The sequence below is a fragment of the Sinocyclocheilus anshuiensis genome, unplaced genomic scaffold (genome assembly GCF_001515605.1).
Source record: "Sinocyclocheilus anshuiensis isolate Anshui unplaced genomic scaffold, SAMN03320099.WGS_v1.1 scaffold1662, whole genome shotgun sequence".
NCBI classification, from domain to species: Eukaryota; Metazoa; Chordata; class Actinopteri; order Cypriniformes; family Cyprinidae; genus Sinocyclocheilus; species Sinocyclocheilus anshuiensis.
In genome coordinates this window covers 759175-781380 of record NW_015545835.1, presented here as the reverse complement: position 1 = coordinate 781380, position 22206 = coordinate 759175, and the positions used below count along the sequence as shown (strand labels likewise).

At 42.3% G+C, this 22206-nt stretch overlaps 1 protein-coding gene across 5 annotated transcripts in view; it reads right to left on the bottom strand.

Annotated features, from left to right (window-relative positions):
• bsna (bassoon presynaptic cytomatrix protein a) overlaps nt 1-22206 on the bottom strand; it is a 91475-nt gene that overhangs the window by 29333 nt on the left and 39936 nt on the right. For 4 of the 5 annotated variants that reach the window (XM_016499428.1, XM_016499429.1, XM_016499430.1 and 1 more), the window contains exons 2-8: nt 20670-21168; nt 18514-19650; nt 14748-15206; nt 7694-14377; nt 4660-7021; nt 3405-4168; nt 1926-2019 (exon numbers count right to left, since the gene is read on the bottom strand). In XM_016499428.1, the coding sequence (XP_016354914.1) occupies nt 1926-2019; nt 3405-4168; nt 4660-7021; nt 7694-14377; nt 14748-15206; nt 18514-19650; nt 20670-21168 (11999 nt within the window). The remainder of the gene's footprint in view (nt 1-1925; nt 2020-3404; nt 4169-4659; nt 7022-7693; nt 14378-14747; nt 15207-18513; nt 19651-20669; nt 21169-22206) is intronic. The other variant, XM_016499432.1, reaches the window with a different exon arrangement.

Here is a 22206-nt window from a genome sequence, read left to right as displayed (position 1 = left end):
CTCTCGTCTCTGTCTCTCCTCATCCTTCCGTCTCCTTTTCTCTCACCTCGTCTGTCTCTCCTTACCCCCAGGTACGCCACGGCCGCCGTGATCGGCTCCCCCGGAGGGGAGAGGGGGAGATTAAAGCGCAGTCTCGTGGGTACCCCCCGGCCAGCGAGGGGCGATGGGGGTATGTGACGAGTGGGGGCGGGGCCGAGAGCTGTGGGAAAGGAGCGAGGCCGGTGGAGTAATTAATAAATAATCACCAGTCTCGAGTCCCACGGAGGAGCTCCGGAAGGATAAAAGGAGGAGTTAAGACAGTGAAAGACGAGAGAGGACCAGGCCTGGACTTTATTTTGTGTTTTGTGTGCGGCAGTCATCCGCGAGGGGCTGCCGCTTTACTTTCGTTTTGTGTTTGTTTATTTTATTAAATTGTTTAAATGTCCGCCGGTTCCCGCCTCCTTCTTCCCGACCTACGAACGTTGTTACAGCCATCTTCAAGAATCGGCTAAAAACACATCTCTTGCTCCTTTTAGACTTGCACTCTATGCATTTACTAACTACTTGTTTTCTTTAGAAAAAAAACTAGCTTCTCTAATATTTTTGTATTCTATCTATTTGTTTTCTTTTGATTTATTATACAATTAACAAAAGCAAAAAAAAAAGCCTCAAACACTAGCTTGCTCTATTCTTTTGCTATTCTATCTGCTTTCTTTTTATTATATCATTTAAAAAAAACAAAACAAAACAAAAACCTTTCTACGTGTACTGCGTTAAGCTAACTGAGACTTGTTATAGCACTTGCTTATCATTGCTGTCTTGTTGATTTTGATTGCATCTATTGTTCTCATTTGTAAGTCGCTTTGGATAAAAGCGTCTGCTAAATGAATAAATGTAAATGTAAATTCTGACGTAGCGAACATTAAACCCACATAACTAATCAGCTGTTTCCGCTGATGGTGTCTTTCTGGTTTTTAATATACTGCTGGTTACTAGGTTACCAATACCACCATCATCCTCTCGAACAACTTGATGGAAATGCACATAATTCACATTTGTTTTTGTTTTTTTTCTTTGAAAAGATTCACTTCACGTTTGGATGGAAACCCAGCTAGTTTCTCACACCCTCTGTGAAACTTAGTGGAGGATCGGTAATGACCTGGGGTTGCTTCAGCAAGGCTGGAATCAGGCACATTTGTCTTGGTCACATTTGGATGGTCACAAGCCATCAAACAAAGCCAAGCTGCTTGAATTTTTTGCACCAAGAGTGGCATAAAGTCTTTTCAATCTTTGCATTATTTGAGGTCTGAAAACACTGCATCTTTTTTGTTATTCTGAACAGTTGTCCTTTTCTGCAAATAAATACTCTAAATAACATGTTTATGTGGAATTTGGAAGAAATGTTGTCATTAGTTTATAGAATAAAACAGAAATGTTCATTTTGCTCAAACACATACCTATAAATGGTAAAACCAGAGAAACTGATCATTCACTGATCATCATTTCCATAGCTGTGTATAAATCTTTTAGCAGAAGTGATGTGACGTGTGGCCAAGTATGGTGTCCCATACTCAGAATTTGTGCTCCGCATTTAACCCATCCAAGTGCACACACACAACAGTGAATAGTGAACACACACACACACACACACACACACACACACATATTCCCGGTATTTAGTGAGAGCCATTAATGAGCGGCATGGCTAACTAAAGCCTCCTTTAATGCATGTTTCAGACCCCTTTGCAAAGGTTAGATATTTTTCCAATTTAAATTTTCCAAAGAAAAAAAAACATAAATAAAAAACAACAACAACAAAAAATGGCACAATACAATCATGAAGTGTACACGTAATTTGTTAGATTTCACAAGCTAAAAATCATACTGTCCTTTGATTGTGATTTGAGTAAATCTAGGCCATGTTGAAGTCATTTGAGCACAATTACCTATTCCGGTAAGTGGAGGTTGGGCTGTTTTGGCAGGTTGGCTGGGGACTGCTTTTGCTCCAATAGCAGTGGCAGGGGTGGGCTCTGGTTTAGTCTATTGGAGACAAGAGACACATGGTCATAAATAACACCTACTGTATTCATATCTTAAAACTGTTTTTTATTTTTTTAATTAAAATCATAATGTTGGCTATATTTTGAATGCTGCACATTCTATCAATGCACATCACTGGGAGATTTCCAAAATTTAATGTTAAATTTACCAGCTAGAACTGAAATTATCTACAAAACCAATTTTAATTTCTAATTTTAATAAGCAGTTCTTCAGACTGCTTTATGCTGGCTAAGAAGACTTAAAGGGGTCATATGATGCTGCTAAAAAGAACATTACAAATCTTCCCACATAGTGATGTAGATATGTGGGGGCGTGTTAGAACGAGCCATTTTAGGTAGGTGTGGCTGACTCTTAACTTTTATAAAGAATATCTCTTTGGATTTGAGACTTTAGACTTTGCAACTTTACAGATCTTCTTTATGCACCAAGAGCTTGTGACACTCTAAAGAGAAAGGAAAAATTGAAATTGCATCATATGACCCCTTTAAGAAATGCAGGAAAAAAGTTTCAATATTTAAACTGAAGGGTATTGTCACGAATCCAGTCTATGAACTTCCGTTCACTCACCACCAGAGGTCACGCGCTCACTACATTGACTCTCACACCACACAGACTGTTACATGTCACTCCGGACTACAGTTCCCATCATCCATTGCACTGATTACACACACACAGCTGAATGCACTGATTACACACACACAGCTGAATCCAATCAGACATGCTTTATAAGCCCTGGACTTCTTCATTCAGATCGCCGAGTATTGTTTAGCGCTTATCACTCACCTAGCGATAGCTACTCTACGGAGCCATTTCTAGTTTTCATAGTTTAGTCTTAGTCTTGCCATGCCTGTTTTCTCGTGTTCTGATTCCTGCCTGTGTTTCTCGGATTGCCCTTTTGTCTCGCCGTTCGGACTCTGTTTGCTCCTGCCTGGACTATTGCTCGTGTTATTGGATTGCCCCTCTTGTCAAGCCCTCTGGATAACGTTTGCTGTCGACTGACTCACGCCCGTTTTGAATTACTCTTCGTCTTGCCCTCATATACCTGTTTGCCATTGTCTGAACCTTGCCTGTTTTATGACCACGCCTTTAAATAAAAGCTTTGCAGATGGATCCGCACGTCTCTTGTCTCGTCGGCTCCATTACAGGTATGTACAAAAGAAACAGACCACATTTTTAAATATTCTACATAATTAAATATGAAATACTTTAAAAGTCTGTGACACTTTCCTACAAGCTTTAATAAATCTCAACCATAATGTTAATTATCGATTAAGATCAGGAACATCCAGAATAGGAGAATCCACTTTTAAGAAAAGATTTGGCTTTTCAATTAAATCTTTTTAAATCTTAAAATATTTACTTACTACAGCTGGGGATGTTTGTGCTGCTGAGGTGGGTTGTCGAGGCATTGGACCGGTCTGGCCAGGTTTAGCTTGCAGTTGCTGGGCTTGTACTAACTGTGGTTGAGTTGTGCCTGTGGCAGATGTCTGAGAGCCTGGCCTGGCAGCTGATATCTGTGCCTGCTGCTGAAGCTGTGTTCGCTGACCTTGCTGCCCATCAACAGGTGGCTGAGAGACAGCTTGCCTGCTTGAACTTGAAGGTCCACCTGGTCCCTTCTGTCCAGGCCCAAGAGATCCTGGCTGTCTGGATGATGAGGGGTGGTCCTGTTGCTTCCTGCTGGAGGACTCTTGATGGTGGGAGGACTGTTTACCAGAGCGGGAGCTATGGTGGTGGCCTGAGGTGTCACGGGAATAATCTGAGAAGTGGTAGCCCTGAGAACGAGATTCTCCCCTCCTCTCTGAAGATGACAAGCAGCGGGAGTCATGTCGCATGGATGGATCCTTTGAGGAACGTGATGATCGAGAGGAACGAGGCTCATCCAAGTGGCGTGAGGAGTGCCTACCGGAACTTCCACTGCTGTGATGGCGGTGCTCTCTAGAGGAAATGTGGCGGGTGTGACCATAATCATCTTGTGGCCAAAGATCTTCTGGTGGCTCATCATAATCATGGTATGTGTGCTTGACATGGCCTCGCCTCCCAGAATGACCACTGCTGCCATAGTGACGGGAACCACGAACATCACGAGGCTTCTCAAACCAGTCTGTCTCCTCTTGACCAAGATGGTATGCTTTGGAAACCAAAAGCAGATCACAATCAATCTCCATGTCTGATGGCGAAAGACGATTGCGCACTGAGACCATGCAAAAGAAAAAGAAAAAATAACAAAATAGCCAAACTTAAAAGAAAGGCATGCAATGTATTCAAACTCAATATTCAGCATATAAAAATAACCTCAAATAAGAGATTTTTTTCATTAAAGGTTTGGAAGTCAAAACTATTCAATATCATACATTCAGTACACACACAAATGAAGCACCTTGGAAAACACAAGAGTGGGTAAAAAAATAAATAAAGAGACCACACAACAACTCATGCAGTTTTTGGAACTGAGCACAACACTGAGAGTCAGATTTTTTTGAAAGCTGCATGTTGCCTGAAGACAAAACATGGGCATGCACTTGGTTTTCATTTCTTTACTTCAGCTATTCACTGTCTTTCTCTGGGTGGGTGGGGGATGTTTAAAGTGGGCAGTAACGCTGGCATTCAGCTCCCAATTACCTTCGCTGTCAGAAACAGCACAATGCATATCGTCAATTATATACATATCATCTGGTTTGTAGACATGGGTCCGGGGCAGGTCTCGAATATGGTCCTGCACATCAGGTAGAGAGTGACTTGAACCATATGAATTTGATGGATAGCCGAAAACCCTCCCAACACTCATGAGCTTTGTCATGAGGTGGGAGTTCTCCTTTTCTGAATTTTGAGAATGCAAAGCAGGGCGCACACTGTGGCCATAGTTGCTATGGTATGACCGGTCTATACGGTCCCGTTCATATGACCTGCTTCTGTAGCCCCTCTCGCAGGGAGAGATTTTGTCCATGCCATAACCAGCTGAACGGGACCTGCCATAGCCATAGAGATGTTCATCATTATAGTAGCCCCGTTGTGGACTGTAAGTACTCCGTAGGCCATAGATGCCATCCTGAAGTTTATGGTAATGGGAACCTGAGCCATAACCACTGGGTGTAGAGGTGCTCATGGTGTAAGAGGCCAGATCAGCCTCCACATCATGAGCTTCCTCAATTGGGGAAAACTTGGATATCTTCTGCTCAATGCCTTGTTTACGATGTTTGCTCCTCCTGGAGCACATGACGGTTGAATGACACAAGTTCTTTGAGGAGTGCCTCTGGGCTGCCCATGTTGGTGTTGAGTGACTGCAGTCATCATAGTAATATGATAATCCCCCACCCATGCTACTGCTTCCCAATACCCGGCCATGCGTATGTGCCCCTTGTGCTTGGAAGCTGCAGGTGCTCTTACCCCTGCCATGATGTTGGTCGTACAGATCTGCATCACGTTCATCCTCTGGTTTGCCAAAGGAGCTCCCCCCTCGAGTGTGAAGTCCATCATTCCCATATCGTCCATGACCCTCATTGCGATGTGAGTCTGAACTAGTGCCCATGCCTTCCTTGGTCAGTTCACATATGTCATCAATCATGACATAGTTCCTTGGGACATTTTGCTCGAGGCTGGATGATCCGTATAGGCCTTCACTGGTGTGCATAGAGGGGCTCTCCATTGAGTGTATATGGTCAGATAGTATTGTCTGCCCATATGTATTTGTAACAATGGTATTATATTGTCCACTGGAACTAGCTGTAGTTACTGTATATCCATAAGTATTTGCAATAGTTGTTGTGTACTGCCCATAACAACTGGATGAGATTGTTGTGTATGGCCCATAACTAGAGGCTGCAGAGGTTGTTAAAGACCCACCATATGTATTTGATACAGATGAGGAGTAGGGGCCATAAGTACTTGCCATAGTTGTACTGTGTTGGCCATAAGCTGGACCAAAACCAGACTGGCTGTAAGTGATATCTTGCGCAGTCGTTGTTACTACAACTGTAGGATTGCTTATAACCTCATAATTTGTGGGCATCTTGTGTTCAAGGTCAGCAAGCGATGTCTGTCGTGGCTTTTGGTGAAAAGTGAGAGTGTATGTCTGTGGCTGATAAGTGCTTGCTTGACTGACCGGATAGGGGGGTGCCTGGCTTGGGTATGGTGTACTGTGGGTTGGATAAGGGATTGGGCCAGTAGGTGGTAGGGTAGGCTGAAACCCTGGTTGGCTTGGCTGTGCTGGAGGTGGCACTGAGGTGTCTGCTGGATATGGAGGCTGGTTCTGTGGGAAGACTTGGGAAGGAAATGTCCCTTGGACCTGATAAGATAGGGTTGGATACGTTTGCAAGGGGGTGGGTTGGGGGAGAGCTTGAGCTTGGGTTACTGATGGATAGGGAGGTTGGTTGAAACCAGTGCTCTGCAGTGTAGAGGCCAGTGGGGTAGGTGCCGTTTGGAGACTTTGGGGGTACTGGTAGGACATGAAAGAGGATGTGGGGGGAAACTGGGCAGCAGTGTTTAGCTCACAAGTAAACTGGCTGAGTGGTGCTGTACTAGGTCTTGTCATTAGCCCGTTGCTCTCAAAGGATGTGGCCGCAGCTGTCAGGCGAAGATTGTTGAGCTCAGAGTCTGACATATAGTTTCGCGAATCACCCATGCAGCGCAGGTATGCTAGCTCCCTCCTGTCTCTGTCCTTTGCCAATGATTCTTTTCGCTGAGTGATGCCCAACTCCAGGTATCTAAGCTTGGCATCAATTTCCTTTTCCTCCTCCTCCAACTCTGCCTGCTGCTTACGTAGCTTTGTAGATTCCTGTTCAACAGCCTTTAGCTCATGGGTCAAGTCCTTAAGTAGACTGGCCTTTGCAGCTAATCGAGAACCCCCTTTCAGAGATGGTAGAGAGGGCATAAGCATGTGGGATAGGTTAGGAGTGACCATAGGCAGCTGAGTCTCCTCTGGTGGGGGGCTGGGCAAGGTCCTCTTCACCTTCCTTAGGAGGGAGCTCTGCTGCAGAGCTACCAGCTGCAGAGACACATGGTCCAGGATGAGTGAAAGAGCCAAGACCATGAAATACAGAGGACAACACAATGTTATATATTAGAGTTCCACACATAACTACTAGCATTGCTCAAACTACTGGTTTATTGTGACAGAAAACTGTAAGGGCATGCATTTATAAAGATCAATGTGGTTCTGACCACGTATATTATCTTGCCTTGATGGCCATATATATGGCAAGGCAATACATTGCATTGCTGCTGTAACAATTTATCTCAAAACAAGAGGAAACCGTCTGTGACACAAGCAGACAAAAAAGTAATTTATTCCTCATAAGACATGTGAAAACATATTTTGAATGTATATTGTACAACATCAAAACAATCAACAACACAAACTAAATAGAAACAATACCAGAAAAAAAGAAGAGTCCAAGGGATATACAAACTGGCCATTTCTTAGCATCTCAGGCTTGCAGACATGGACAGAATACTTCATATCACAATGCAACCTCATAGTCAAGAAAGATAACTTTAATAATTCAACTGTCTGTATATGCAATATATAAACTGTGGAAACAACACCACCTGAGTCATACTGTTCTAATCTGAGTCACACTGTTCTAAGAAGTTCATATTATCCTTTGTATCAAACCAGTGCAAGTTTAAAATCAAAGAGATAATGAATTACCCATACCTGACTCTGAAGGGCTTGCTGGTGATAAAGTGAAATCCTAGCCTTGGTGCTTTCGTCTGTAGTTGGGCTGAGAGGCTTAGGGTCTGACATAGATCTCTGAATATTCTTCATTGGGCGGGGAAGGGCCTGATGTCTCTGTGATGACTCAGCAATACAGGACTTCTGCCGCAGGGTGACATATGCTTTATTCAGCCTCTCACTAGAAGATAATGATGTTTCTATGATGTGTTGTGGAGAAGAAAGAGGAGAAACAGGAGAATACAGCACCTGTGGAGATTTAGGCTGTTGCCGGATCAAGCTGGACAAAGACTCATTATGCAGGTGATGCTGCTGGTAGCCAAACTCCAAAGGGTCAGGTCTCCGCCTCCCAAACTTCACAGCACTCTGTTGACCTGGAGAGAGTGGATCTGCTGAACCAACTAACTGGACACTGGTGGGACTGACAGTGGTAGCAATGCTAATCTGTGGAATAACTATGCTTTGAGACTGTGTCTCGGGGTCAGTTTGGCAAGCTAAGCTTTGACCATTCTGTGTTCTCTCAGGACCAGAAATATAGTGGACAATTTCAACCTTGCTGGGGTCTGGCATGGTGACATGTATGCTTGGAGATACTCTAACCAGCTGCTCTGTCTCTGTTTGGCAAGAACAGTCTCGAATTGTCTGTATGGCAATGCTGGAAGATGCTGTCTTAGCAGCTGAAGTGGTAAAAGGAGGTGCTTCGGATTTATGGTCTACACCAGATTCACCAGAATGCCTTGAGTAACGGGAACGTCTACGTCTAACTGGCTGCTCCCACTCTGCCTTGTCTTCATCATCATCTGTCTGAACACTGCAGTCCACGCTGCGCCTAGTCCGTCGTCTTCTTGATACCAGGTACCTCTCCTCTCCATCTTCATCATCAGTTTGCACACTGCAGTCTACAAGCCTTTGGGGCAAGGGGAACATTGTCACTTCTCCCTCATTTCCATCTTGCAGTCGAGGCATTGATCTTTGTTTACGCATAGACCTGATTTCTGTCTGATCTTCTCTATTTCTCAAGCATATCTCTGATGTAGAATTTGCTAGTGGTCTTAAGAAAACCTGAACATCACTATACAAATGATCAGAGGCCAATTCCTGTGGCTGAATAATTCTGCCAGATTGATCACTGAGGATTTGAGTATTTGCACTGGTTGCACCAATAGCTGTGGCATTCTTTTGTCTCTTTTGTTCTTCAAGCTGCTGTTGTAACTGTTGTTGCAAAGATTGAATCTGGTCAAGCTGCTGTTTTTGTTGAGCTAGTTGCTCTCTCTGTAGGACCAACTGGCTTTCTCTCTCAGCTTGTTGCTGCTGCAAAACGTGTTGCTTTATAGTCTGCAACTCCTGAATTTCTCGCTGCACTAGCATCTGCTCTTTTTCTCTATGCTTCTGCAACTCTGCACGCTCCCGCTCAAGCTCCTCCTGAAGCCTTAGCTGTCTCAATTTTTCCAGTTCCACTCTTTCTCTCTCATGCTGCAAAAGCTGTCCCTGCTGTTGATGCAGTCTTTCCTCTGTTTCTTTTTCTTGGTTTGGAGCAATACTTCTGATAGCAGCAGCTTGAGATGATGGGGGTGGCTGTGTTTTGGGAGCAATAGGATGACCCTGCACTGGAGGGTAGGACTGAGCAGATGATTTTGATTGTGGTAGTTGATGTTGTATAGGAGGCTGGGCAGTGGACGTGGCCTGAAGGTGGGGCTGAGATAGATTTATTGGTTGCAACTGGATATCAAGTTGGCTCATTGCCACGGCCATTGGTGCTGATGTGATAGGACCAGCAGGTACAGAAGAATGCTGAAATAGTTGTGTAACTGTTCCAGCTACTGTTAGACTTACTGGAGACTTACCAAGGTACAATGGAGCATCTTGGACTGTTGTGATAGCTGGAGACTCAGAAACTTTTGTAGATGTCGTAACAGGGAAAGGATTAGGTGTAGAACAGTGGAAAGGTGCCTGCCCAGTCCTTGGAGCTAGTGGCAATCTGGTTAGGCTTGCCAGAGGTATTGGTGTCATATTTGGTGTAGGATAAGATCTGTATACCCCTCTTAATAAAGGCCGTAGCACAGAAGCAGGCTGGGTAATAATTGGAACTGTTGATGCAATTGGTGTGTTTATAGTTGAATAGATCATGCCGTCACCTGATCTAATAGCTGATGGATACATAGCTCGAAGACTGGCTTGTCTTGCATTGATTAAATCAGTTAGCGCTTGACTGTGGGAAAGAGCCTTTCCATCTGGGCTGTACTTGAAACCAGGTCTCTGACTTTGGGGCAGATTCATTCTACTAGGCGGACCACTACTTCTTCCGGTGCCCAGCTGTAGTATGTCAGTGTTACTACTATATCTATCTATGGAGTTAAGGGCTGCACACATGCGACTTATCTCCCTGGCAGTTGTAGCACTGTATTGGGCAAGATTAGATTCTGAAAAATCACCTGAGAAATATCCATAATCTGAGTTGATGTTGGTCAGGGAGCTATACCTTCTAATTGGAAGATCTGCAACATCACCCTGACGAAGATCTGTGTAGGAGCCATACTGAAGTCCCATTCCAAGGTACCCTCCATCATAGCCGTCCTTTACTGTGTCTGAATGTGTGGATAATTCCCCAGAGGCATGAAAATGGGGATCAAGCTTTGCTGAATATAATGACAACCCTGCTTCTGCAAGGTTCGTTTCAGACATTGATGGCTGTAGTCGTCCAGGGAGAGGCAATGTGTATGATTTAATGGTGTAATCTTGGTATGTCTGTCCATCTTGCTGTAAACCCTGTTGTTGATAGAGCTGTGGTAGTGAGGAAGGTGCTCTTGATGATGGCTTAAAAGCGTCATCTGTGACTGGTTTCTGGGAGAATGGACCACCCACACAGCTGCCACCAAAGGGCAGGTTATAGACCATATCACAACAAGTTACTTGATTTTCTGATTTTATTTGCCCTGTTAAATTCATTGCATCCTGGCCTTCCTCTGATTTGATTAGTTGTGTTGTAGTAGCTCCTTGTGCAGCACCATCTATCTGGACCATCATCACCTGAGGCTTGACGTTTGTTAGACTGATGATACCTGTCTCTGCTTGCTTTCCCCTTAACTCAAGTGGACCTCCAACACTATAAACCTCAGATGTCATACCCGGCGAGATGACATTAACCTCTGTGGCAGTGCTTTTTTGAGTGACAAGCATTTCCTTTTTGAATAGAGGTAGTTGGCTAGACAAGTTCAACTTTGCAAAAGAGGCAGCTTGTTGTTGTTGAAGCTGATGATGTTGCTGAAGCTGCTGCTCAAGAAGCTGTTGTTGCTGTTGAAGCTTCTGCTGTTGTTTAAGTAACTGCTGCTGCTGGATACTCAGGTCTTCCAGCTTAGCATCAATCTTTGGTATGGATGGATCAATTGGTGGTGGCTTATTTGGTGCCAGGCAAACTACTGATCCCATATCTTTTCCCAAATCAAATCTGTTTTCAAGAGGATCACAATACAATACAGGGTGCTTAGGCTGGGACATGAACATAGATGCAGCTACAGTAACATTGACAGTTGTTGCTGTTGATGTCACAACATGCAGCTGCTCCTGTGTATTCAGGTTCATTATTAAGGGCTGTATAGTTGTAGATTGACGAACGGGGCTTCCTTCAACAGACCCAGAATATTTTCGAGATTCTGTGGCTAAGGAAGTCAAGTCCATTCCTTGGTCAGTCATAATAATTGGTGTTGGCTTTATTCCAGTTCGTAGATCTACTACACTTCCACTCTGTAACCTTTGTCCTTGCTCAATTCTTGAAGTACCAGGAACTGTCGAAATCCGACAAAGTGATATGTTTTCCATTGACAGTGATCCACGTGTATACATGCTAGCAGTGGTGACCATGTTAGTTCCGACATTAACTTTTTCAGCTCTATAGCTCCTGTAGAAACCATGTTGGGGTGATAATTGATGTGGTGGAGTGTCAGGAGGGCTGACAGGGGGTGAGTAGGCATCAAATGTTGATTGGCGGCTAAATCTTGTTGGTGAAGACAAAGGAGACGTTGCTGTGTTAACTGTAACTGGCTTTGGTGGACTGGTGGGCTCAAACTCTTTTGTTCTAACCATATAATAGGTATCTTGAGAAGACTGCTGTCTAAAAAGACATGGTGAAACAACCCCATGTGAAGTCTGAGTGCCCGGTGCCATAACCGAAGAGGTGTGAGTAGCATTCCCTGAGGAAACTAACATTGAAGGGCTAACTGTTTGAGTTGAAAGCTCAGCTGTTCTCCTAGACAGGGATCTTGTTGGACTATGAATAGGAGATGAAGTGGGAGAAAGAGGTGGACTCCTTTCATGGTAAGTATAACACCTAATTGAACTTGGTCCAGATTCAATTATAGTTTCTGATGAGGTTGAATTATCCCTCATTTGGGCTCCTTTGCTGATTGCCATTTTCCTTGCAGCAATCTCTCTTTGGTTGTAAGCCTGAGTGATTGCAGCTATTTTATGAGGCACATTTGAAACACCAGCAGTGGTTGTGGTAATTTGCCGACCATATAAGTTGGGTTGTGTGGTGGACACTGTTTGACTGGCACTAGTTTGAGAGACAGTGACAGTATCCCTGGCATACACTCCATAAGCAGCAATAGTTGTGGCAGCAACTGTTGGTGTAATACCATTTTTACCAGTTTGATTTCTAAGTCTATCTTTGGGCCCATCTTTTGAAAAATGTTGGGTTACTCTGACATCAGGTATCTGCCCTCCTGTTCCAGTTTCAGAAAATGATACAGGTGCTGAGAGCTGGGTGGGGCTTGTGCCAGGAGTCAGTAAAGCATTGCTTTGTTCCAGCAACTTAGCAAAGGCTGAGCCTGTATCTAGTAGCTGCTTTTCTGAATAGGACACATCCATCTCCATTTGGTCATCAAGCTGTTTTGAAATGTTTTGTGAGGTTTGGCGGATCTCTTCGTAGATATCAACTGTCTCCTCATTCTCATAGGGGATATCATCTTGATCAGGATAATTATATTCATCCTCAATATCTTGTCTATTTCTAATGTCTGATTCTTTATAGGTGGTTGTGCTGTACTGTTGTAAAATCAGGCCTGAGCCTGATTGCTGTTGTGTCTGCTGCTTTTGTTGTTTCTTCAACATCTCTGCTTTCCTCATCATTTCTTCATATACTTCTTCTGCACTTTTTAATTGTTTGCCACTAGAGGAAGTTGTTATAGCAGCTGCAGACGATGTAGTTTGTGGTTTTTCAGTAGGAGAATAAAGTGACATAAAGGTTGGTAGGTTGTACTCACTTCCAGATTTGTACAGCTTTGGTGAAATGTCATAGCCCTCAGCATCTGAGTCAGCTGAAGGAGAGTATTCTGAGTAAGAGGACCGGTGGAGTTCCTCCATCTCAGCTGCTTGTCTTAGCTCCTCTGTTGGAGAAGCATCCTCAATGGGGGATAGATTGCTGGGGGGAGTCTTGGATCGTTCTCTGCGTCTTTGTGCTCTTAGCTCTTCTTTGTCACGTTTTGTTTTCCGGACAGTGCTTCGTATTCTCTGCTGCTCCACTTCTCTCATCTTTTCCTGCTCCCTTAGAAGTTCTTCTTCTTCCCTCAATTCATCTTCTTCTGAGGAATCCTCAATGGTAGGAAGGAGAGGGCCATGGGAGCGATGTCTGGCCTTCCTCTGCTGCTTTGCCTCTTCCAGCCGCAGCCTTCGACTAGGACTACTGTCACTGTCATCTTCCATGGAATATATGGAAGTAGGGTATATCCCTGAGGTATAGCTAGAGGTGGTTGGTGGGAGGGTGGAGGAATATTCCCCTCTTGACCGTTCTTCTGGAGAACCAGTGAGGCTTTCCATCTCTAGCTCAGGCTCTCGGTCGAGACTCAGGTCATTGTCATTGTTTATTTCCATGTCTCGACTATAACTGTTAGTGTTGTTCAATTCTATGGTCTTGAATCTGCGTAAGCCTCCTTGCGAGGCCATGAGGTCCTCTTCAGCTGATCCTTTGTATACATCACTAGTTGTTTTACTATCCTCCTCAAAGCTACTAGAGTGATAGGTGAGACGGCGCTTTTCTTTTCCTGAGTCACTGATGTGTTTTTGAGTCTTTTTTAGCTTTTTGTAGCCGTAGCCTTCATCCTCATCATCATCGTCTTCTTCCATTTCCTCTTCTTCATCTTCATCCTCATTATCCTCATCAGCACTCATCTCCATAATTTGCCTTCTCATAAACTCCTCATCAGTAATCTTTTCAGATTCAAAATGTCTTGTTTTATGGCCACTGTTACCCCCTAAAGCAGCAACTGCTCTAAGCTCTTCCTCAGTTGGATCTTGCCCCTCTTCCATAATGCCTTCAAAGTCCACATCTGAGTCATATTCCTCTGGACTAATTGATATTGAGCGAGACTGATGTTTCCTGATGTCACCATGTTGCTGTTTTCCACGCTTCTTGTCCTGTGCTCTTTCCCCTTCAGATGAAAATTTAGACTCTAATAGTGGTCGCATGGAGCTCTCCAGCTTAATCAGCTCAGATGGACTTGGTGGTGTATGGTGCCCAGTCAGACCTCTCTCACTCATTTTTAGCTCTTCCTCCTGGATAAGGCCAGTAATTTCACTATGTGAACTGGAGATCCCATCAGAGGAATAGCCAGTATCACTCAAACTCTGTGGACTTCGTGATAGATCATTATTGCTGTTTGTCTTGCTGGTTTCCTAGGAGACCAAAAGACACATAAACACAAAATATACACTTAGACATACAAGTGCCAGTGCACACCACAAAATCAAGCGCAAACAGCTGACTAAATTTTGAAAACTTCTTCCTCTAGATGAGTGATACTCTATCAGTTAATACAATGAGCCCTCTCTTTATAAATGTAAAAAAAATAGCATGTTTTTTTTGAAAATCTGATAATGCTATGCAACAAGAAAATATGCATGTTCACTTTGGCCTCTTTGTGAAATATATTTAAATTTTTTAAATGTATAAGATTAACAATTTAACAAAAACATTTCTTGCACCTCTTATATACATTTATAATTTGCAAAATGATGGGTAAATTACTATGACCCCATGGCTTACCTCATAGTATTTGGTAATACTCTGTAATTCTTTCTTTTCGTCTTTAGAAGGTGTCTGGATTGACTCTGTTGTTCCTCTCTTTTGAGTTGGTGTATTGTCTCTATTGTCAGGGTCAGGCCCTTTATCTAGTTTGGGTGCAATTTCCTTTCTCTCTTTTTCACCAGTAAATGCAGTAGTGGTAGACACAGGAGGTGTTGTAGCTGTAGCAGGCTGTGTAAAAGTTTTTATATCGCTTGCTGGTCTGGCTATGGGGGAAGAGAAACCACTCTGTTGAGAAACAGGAGGTTTCTGCTGTGATGACATTGTCTGAAGCCCTTGCTGCTGCTTGCTGGAAAGTTGTTGATGCCGAGGTGAACCCGCTGGTTGACGGCTGGGTGATGAAGGTAGAACTGGAAGAGGGTCAAGTCCACCAGACATCAGTCTCTGAGTCTGACAGTTCAGACAGAGCCATTCTTTCTTCTGCAAAACAACAGGGAAGTTTCAGTTCAATACTTAGAAATCACAAAATGTATGTATTTTATATTTAAAAAAATGCATACACACAGATACAGCATACATGTAAATGTATTTTATATAAAAAAAAAACGCATACACACAGATACAGCATACATGTATGTATGTATATATGTATATGTAGATGGATGAATCGAGATCTTTAACATACACTAACAAAATAGGGTGAATTATCATTTCATGCAACTTTAAAGAAGAAATACAAGTGAATATTCACTAAGAAGTTGCATATGCTTACATATTTAAATTAAGTCATTATTTTCTAGATGAATGTACCTCTTTTCTATTCAAATTACTGTCACAATTATTCAATTAAATTCAAATAATTAAAAAAAAAAAACATTTAGGAAAATAATGAAACTGGCTTTGATTCAGCAATTGTCATAAAATTTGTGTGAACCGAGCTGGATGCTGTGTACCTTCTTAATGAGTTGACAGTGTAAATGAAAAAAAAAATTGTGCAGTGATAGTTTAATTATCAGAACATAGTTTTTCAGACATTCTCTGTGAAAAAGGCTAAGTAGTTACTCACAACAAGGACAGTAAAGCAAATTTGGCTAAAATGTATGATATCCGTTTTCTAAACCGATTGTCCTGTGCAGGGTTGCATAGATGCTGGAGCATATCTCAGAATCTCGGGCCATAGGCAGAGAAACAAGGGATGATACACACTCACACATTTATACTCTTACTCACTCACACTTGTGGTCAATTTTCAGTCTCCAGTTGACCAGCCTTGCATGTCTTTGTATTGTGGGGGATTTTATTTTGTTTAAAGTCACCATGAAATCAAAATGGAAAATTCTTATTTTTTAATGGAATACTGTAATGTTTATTATAAATAATTTATCCATGCACTTCATTCTTTTTTTTTAATTCATGTTTCCTCGTAATCTTTAATCAAAAACGTTAAGCTCCCCTCCCCCTCAAAACGACTCATCTTCTCTTCCGGTCACAAGCTATGGCGCAAGGGCAGAGCTAGTGACGTGAGGGGTAAACACTGGGATAAACTACAGGGGAAAAACTGAAGCTGATGCTTCACTTTACAGCACTGACACCAGTCATGAGGAAGTACGTTACCCCTAAACATTGAAAAGATATTAGGATATTACGACAACATTACTCTTAGGACATCGCAAACTAATTTTTTTCATGAATATGACTTAACCTGATGGAGGACGCGCTCCAAACTCCTGAGTCTTGGAACTAAGGATCAATCCCTCTTCTAGCTGCTCCTCTGTCATTGTTGAAACCAAAAGTTCATCAATCTCAGTTGAAATTGAGTGAATCGAACAAACATAATGCCTGACACATTTCCTCCATTGTTCAGGGCATCTAGATTTGTTCATTTAGCTTGCATCATTATTGTCTGCAGACGCAGTTGTTTCAGCGTGTGTTTGTAGTAGTTTTTTTTTTAAAGGTTCGTTTATTCCTTGTCCTACAGTTCAAGATTTGAAAGGTTTCCATTTATAGTAAATCTGGGATCCATGCTTATAAAAAAATATTTGAAATTCCTCTTTATTCCATTTAACAAGAATGCACTTTTCATGCCCAATATTACTTTTCTAAACTCTGTTCTCAAATCAGTTGCCTGGCCAATTTTTACTTGCTCATAATGATTACAACAGCCTTGTTCATTCGTGAAGCTGGCCCTGTATTTTCACAAGAAACCTGTTTACCAATTACAAGCACATCCTCCACATTTTCTACATGAGGTACAGATCTTAAGAGAGGTATATGTGTCCAAGAATTCAAGAAAAGAGAAGAAAATACAGAGAACCTGGATTACTCATTTTACCCATTAACACATGCAACACGCAATGCGAGAGAGAGTGTGCATCTGCAGGTTCCGTTTCAATGTCTTTTGAGCAGAGATAGAAAAAAAAGGTTCAGATAGTTTATGGGACCTGCCAGTATGCAAGAGCCATTCCTCTTTCTCTCAAGCAATCTCTTACAAGCCTGGCACACATTATCAGACATATTGAGAAGGTGTAAAAAAAAATACAATAAAGAGATTCAGCAAATACAACCAGTTTAACAATTAACAGAGTGTTACAAATACAGTGTTACTGAAACGCATCCAGGAACTACATTTATTTATAGGTACTTACAAATGTAGGGAATAACAACCAATGAAGAAATTAGCACTGCACCAGCCTGAGCTGCACCAAAATCAGTAGGAATTTCTCTGGGACAGAGGCAGTGAAATCAGCTTGGATGTGACCTCTCTCACTCCCTACCACGAGCACACACACACACACACACGCGTATGAACAGTAGCAGTTGTAGCTTAAATGCGTGAATGCCCCCTTTAATACAAGTCTGCATTAGATGCTTAGTAATAATAATAATTGAATAATAAAATAACTGTATATGAACTGTTAATTAGTATGTAATGTTATTTTTGTTCCCCCACTCCCCCTACCTCTGGCTTCACAGAGCAGTAGCTTGTCTAGTTCATAAACTGGAATCAGAGTGCCCACTCTGACAAAGTTAAGTGACCCACATGGTAAAATTGCATGACATAAACGGCTGTAAATGATGGGTAAACCTGATTGCACAAATTAGCATTCTGAATGCCACCATGGGCACCTGCCTGTCACCTATGCCTAAATCCAGCACTACACACATCCACATACTGTTAGGGCTGACTTTCACGTCATTTCGCTTGCTCATATGGACACATGATAGGTCATCTAGACAAACTGATTATAGCCGGGCTCTCTCACATCATAACACAAGAACATGAGACATGCATTATCAGTAGCAGCTCATAAAGTTGGAGCAATTTGGAAACTGCTTCAAAATTAGAGAACAACAGTCATGCATAAGACACACATTGATATCTGGGCCTCTCTTTGTGAACACAATTACTCTACGCACATCACCTATGATTCCCACCATACACATTACTGCCAGCAGAAAAGGAAAATATGCTTTCTGTAATTATATATATATATATATATATATATATATATATATATATAAATCCAGAGGTGGAATGAAATGTATGTATGATATTTTTCTGAAAGGAATTTGGTTGCCAACCAAAACAAACAAACAAAAAAAGAAATCAGAATAAAATTCAAAACGTTTTGTCCTCATCAAAATGAGAAAAAAAAACATGGATTTAAATGAGAAAAACAAGGATTTAAGTGAGAAAAAGGTTGGAATCAGATAGAAGAAACAAACATAAAGAATAGCATCAGTCCATTTCATACAGTATATGAGTAAGATCTGTGCAGCTCCTTACCTCCAGCAGATGTGGTGTGGGATTGAAACCACAAAGATTGCACACCTCTGTATGACACTGGGTGCAAGACTTGTAGTTTGGTGGTTCTGTTGTTCCGACATTGAACGCAGTTTTGCATAGTGGGCAGGTAACGTCTGGTTTCTGACTAACTGGCTGAGGTGGAGGCTGCTTTAGTGGTGACTGCTGCTGCTGCTGCTGCTGCTGTGGTGTTGTTTGATGGTGTGTCGGCGACTGCTGTTGTTTTGGCCCTTTTTGATGGTACACTGGTGACTGCTGCTGCAGAGGTTTTTTGTGGAGAGGGGCTCCAGGACCTTTGGGGAATGTAACTCCGCCTGGGCCTGTTTTGGCAGTGCCAGGTGGTCCTGCTGTAGTTTTAACACTAGCTCCAGCATTAGCATCGCTAAAGATCACCTTTGTCCCCTGGGCACTCTGGTTACAGGCAGGCGAGGGGTGCGGTGAGGATCCAGGAAGAGGATCAACAGAAATAAGGGTGCTTGCCTGATTTAGAAGAGATGCCCCAAAACCAAACAGCTTAGTTAAACCATCTTGAGGAGCCTCGTGGGATGTTGGGTGATGAGCCGGGGAGCTTCCAGCACTTCGGATCTTATCGGGTTGACCTCCAAACCGTACTGGAGTGCTGCGCCCCAGATCAGACTGTGATTGTGCCTTTGCTAAGCCAGGTAAAGGCACTGCCCCTGGATGAGGAATCCGTCCTGTTTGGGCCACCCTTTCTGAACTTTTTGGTCCCAATACCTCCCCTTGCTGCCTCTGGGTATCCTTGGACCCTGACTGAGAACCTGCTTGTAAATTTCCTGCTTGTGGTTGTTCTTTTTGTGTCTGGAGACCAGTGTGTGGCCCACTGTGAAGTCCAGTCTGGTTAGGTCCAGTAGGACCCATCTGTTTTTGGATCCCAGAGAAAGCTTGAGTTTGAGTCTGTGGCTGAATTTTCATCTGTGTCTGCATTTGGGTTTGTAGCTGCGGTGTGGGCTGAGCTGAGGGTTGGGTCTTGGGTATGGGATCAGCCATAGGTTGATGAGAAGGAGAATGTATCTGCTGCTGACTCTTGGAACGTGGTGTAGTCATATCCATTCCCAAAGCCCGCTGCATCTGGCAGTTTAAACAGAGCCACTCCTTGACCTGTTGAAGAAACACGTATTAGTGCATTACAGCAACAGATATACACTCAATTTAAATGCTTGGAATCACTTTTTTTTTCATCACCAAAAATCACCAAATTTGGCTTTTGATAAATAAATAAATTAATACAACGATACTTTATTTGACCAAGGACACATTAAATGTCTGAGAATTACAATGAATACATGTTAAATTTTTTCGCTGTGCAGACCGTTTGCATTATAGCAGTGAATTTAGTAGGATATTCAGGCATCTCCCACAGCTATGATTGGCTTGAGGGGCACTTCTCACAGACTTATGATGATTAAACACCTCAAACTTAGGTTTATCCATCTATATCATTTGCCATCTAATATTTAAGTTCTTTTGCACATTGTATTTATTGAAATGTCAAAAGTAAAAGTACTGATCTACAAGGACTTCTTATTGTGTTGCTATTTTACAGTATATATTCCTGCACAAGTGTAAAAATAGGTTATACAATATATGCACTGCAACTCCGATCACTGAATTAGTTGTTAATGCCTATTATCTGGATCGGTCAAAATCATAAATGAATAATTCATTGCTATTTATCAACCAGTACATTAAAAACAATCAGTTTAAAAGAATAAATTGTTCACAGAAAAGACATTGCTACTGGAATTCGATGAACTCGTCCTCTTGTTGAACATCTGGACTGTCCATTTTTCTCTCTTACCTGGTTAGATTCAATTTAATTTATTTTTACAAGACAGTAGTACATGGAATAGCCTTCATCTCGAAAAGGGCAATAGTGATTTCTGAAGAAATGTATTTGATTGTTTTTTTAAACCAAAACTTTCACTAAACCTTGAGAAAACAACATTTGGCTCCATTGCCATTTTATACCTGCATCACTGAATGAAAAACAGAAGAAAGGAGGATGCCACAGAAAACACACATGCTTAACTAAAAGATAATTAGAGGATAATCTTCACAAACTAATCAATAAGAATAAAAAGTATGAAGTAGGAATTCCATTTATTCCAAATTCTTACCCCTGCAAGGTGTGGGTTGGGGTTGAAGCCACACTGGTTGCATGCTGTTGTGTGGCACTGCGTACACTTGTTGAAGTTTGGTGACCCATCAACATTTGTCAGCTCTGTAGTATTGCAAACTGGACAGAGCTTACTGCTAGGCATTGGTGCAATCTGGGGTACTGAGTATGGTGAAGTTGGTGCACTGGCTCTATCAGGAGACACTGACGGTGAGCGGCCTGTTTGCCCTCTGCTGCTGCTGAAGTTCACCTGGAGGTTGCGTCTGGAGGCATGTTGTCCAGGGCTTTGGGTGGGTCCCATGCCCCCTGATGAAGCTTGAATTTGAGATTGATGTGTAGAAGCAGTCTGGGAATGTCTAGGTCCATCATGGACTAGCTTTTTGTAAGGGTTTCCACTTGATTGAATGCCACCCATGCCAAAGTCACCACTTGGCCCTCGGTCACTACCAGTTCCATAGCCTAATTCTGGGCTTGATGGTAGGCCTCCCCCTCTAGCCAGCCTAATTAAAGCAAAAAGAGCAGGAGAGAATGATCATCTCATTATTCTTTTGCACAACATTTACCTATTTAACCAGCCTGCTCTTCACATGTCAGTCATTTAAGTATCATTTCAAGTGTGGGACATGGCATTAAAAAGCTCAGTTCAGTTATCAATATACATTAGCTACACTTGCAGTGAATCATTTAACAGACACTTTTATCCTATCCAGCATACAAATAAAGGACACCACAAGCAGTTTATAATCAAGTTTATCATAGAGGTACCAACAATATTCACAGTTCTACAATACCAAATTTCAGGAAAAAGGCATATTAGCATGCATATTACTAGCATATTTTCTATTTATTAGTATTTATAACCACATATTAATGCCTTATTCTGCATGAGCCTATTTTAGATCCCTTAAACCTACCCCATACCTAAACTTAACAACTACCTTACTAAGTATTAATGAGCAGCAAATTAGGCGTTTATTGAGGGAAAAGTTGTAGATAATAATGAAGATGTGTTCTCTATTCTAAAGTGTTACCACATAGTCATAGCCTATATCGGACTCACTCCTGATAAACTTATTGGTGTATTGTAGTATTGGTGGTGACTGGTCCTCTTAGCAGCATGAACAACAAAACTTTTATTCAATTTGTGATTGGATTATACACAGACAGTGAGCAAAGAAAGCTTCCTTTATAATCATTGAAGCTGTCAATCACTTCAGTTCAGCATGAGTACACTGAGTTGAGGCTGAGCCTTCCCAATCCTCCTGCCCTGCGTACGATGAGCTTTTGAAAGTTATGGATCGCGCCATGGCGAGGCTTTACTTGCCGTGAAGCGGGCGAAGAAAGTGACGTCGCGAGGTCATGCCGATGAACGTTATTTTTTCTGGTCATAACTCTCCAGCTCAGGTGAGCCTTGCTTTCTTCCTGTTTTCCATACAGAGATTGAGAAGGAATGGAAGAGGCTGTTTTTTCCTCACGCATCCATCGATTCCAGCATACAAGTTATGCCAACATCGAGGCGATGCGCAAAAGCGGTTATG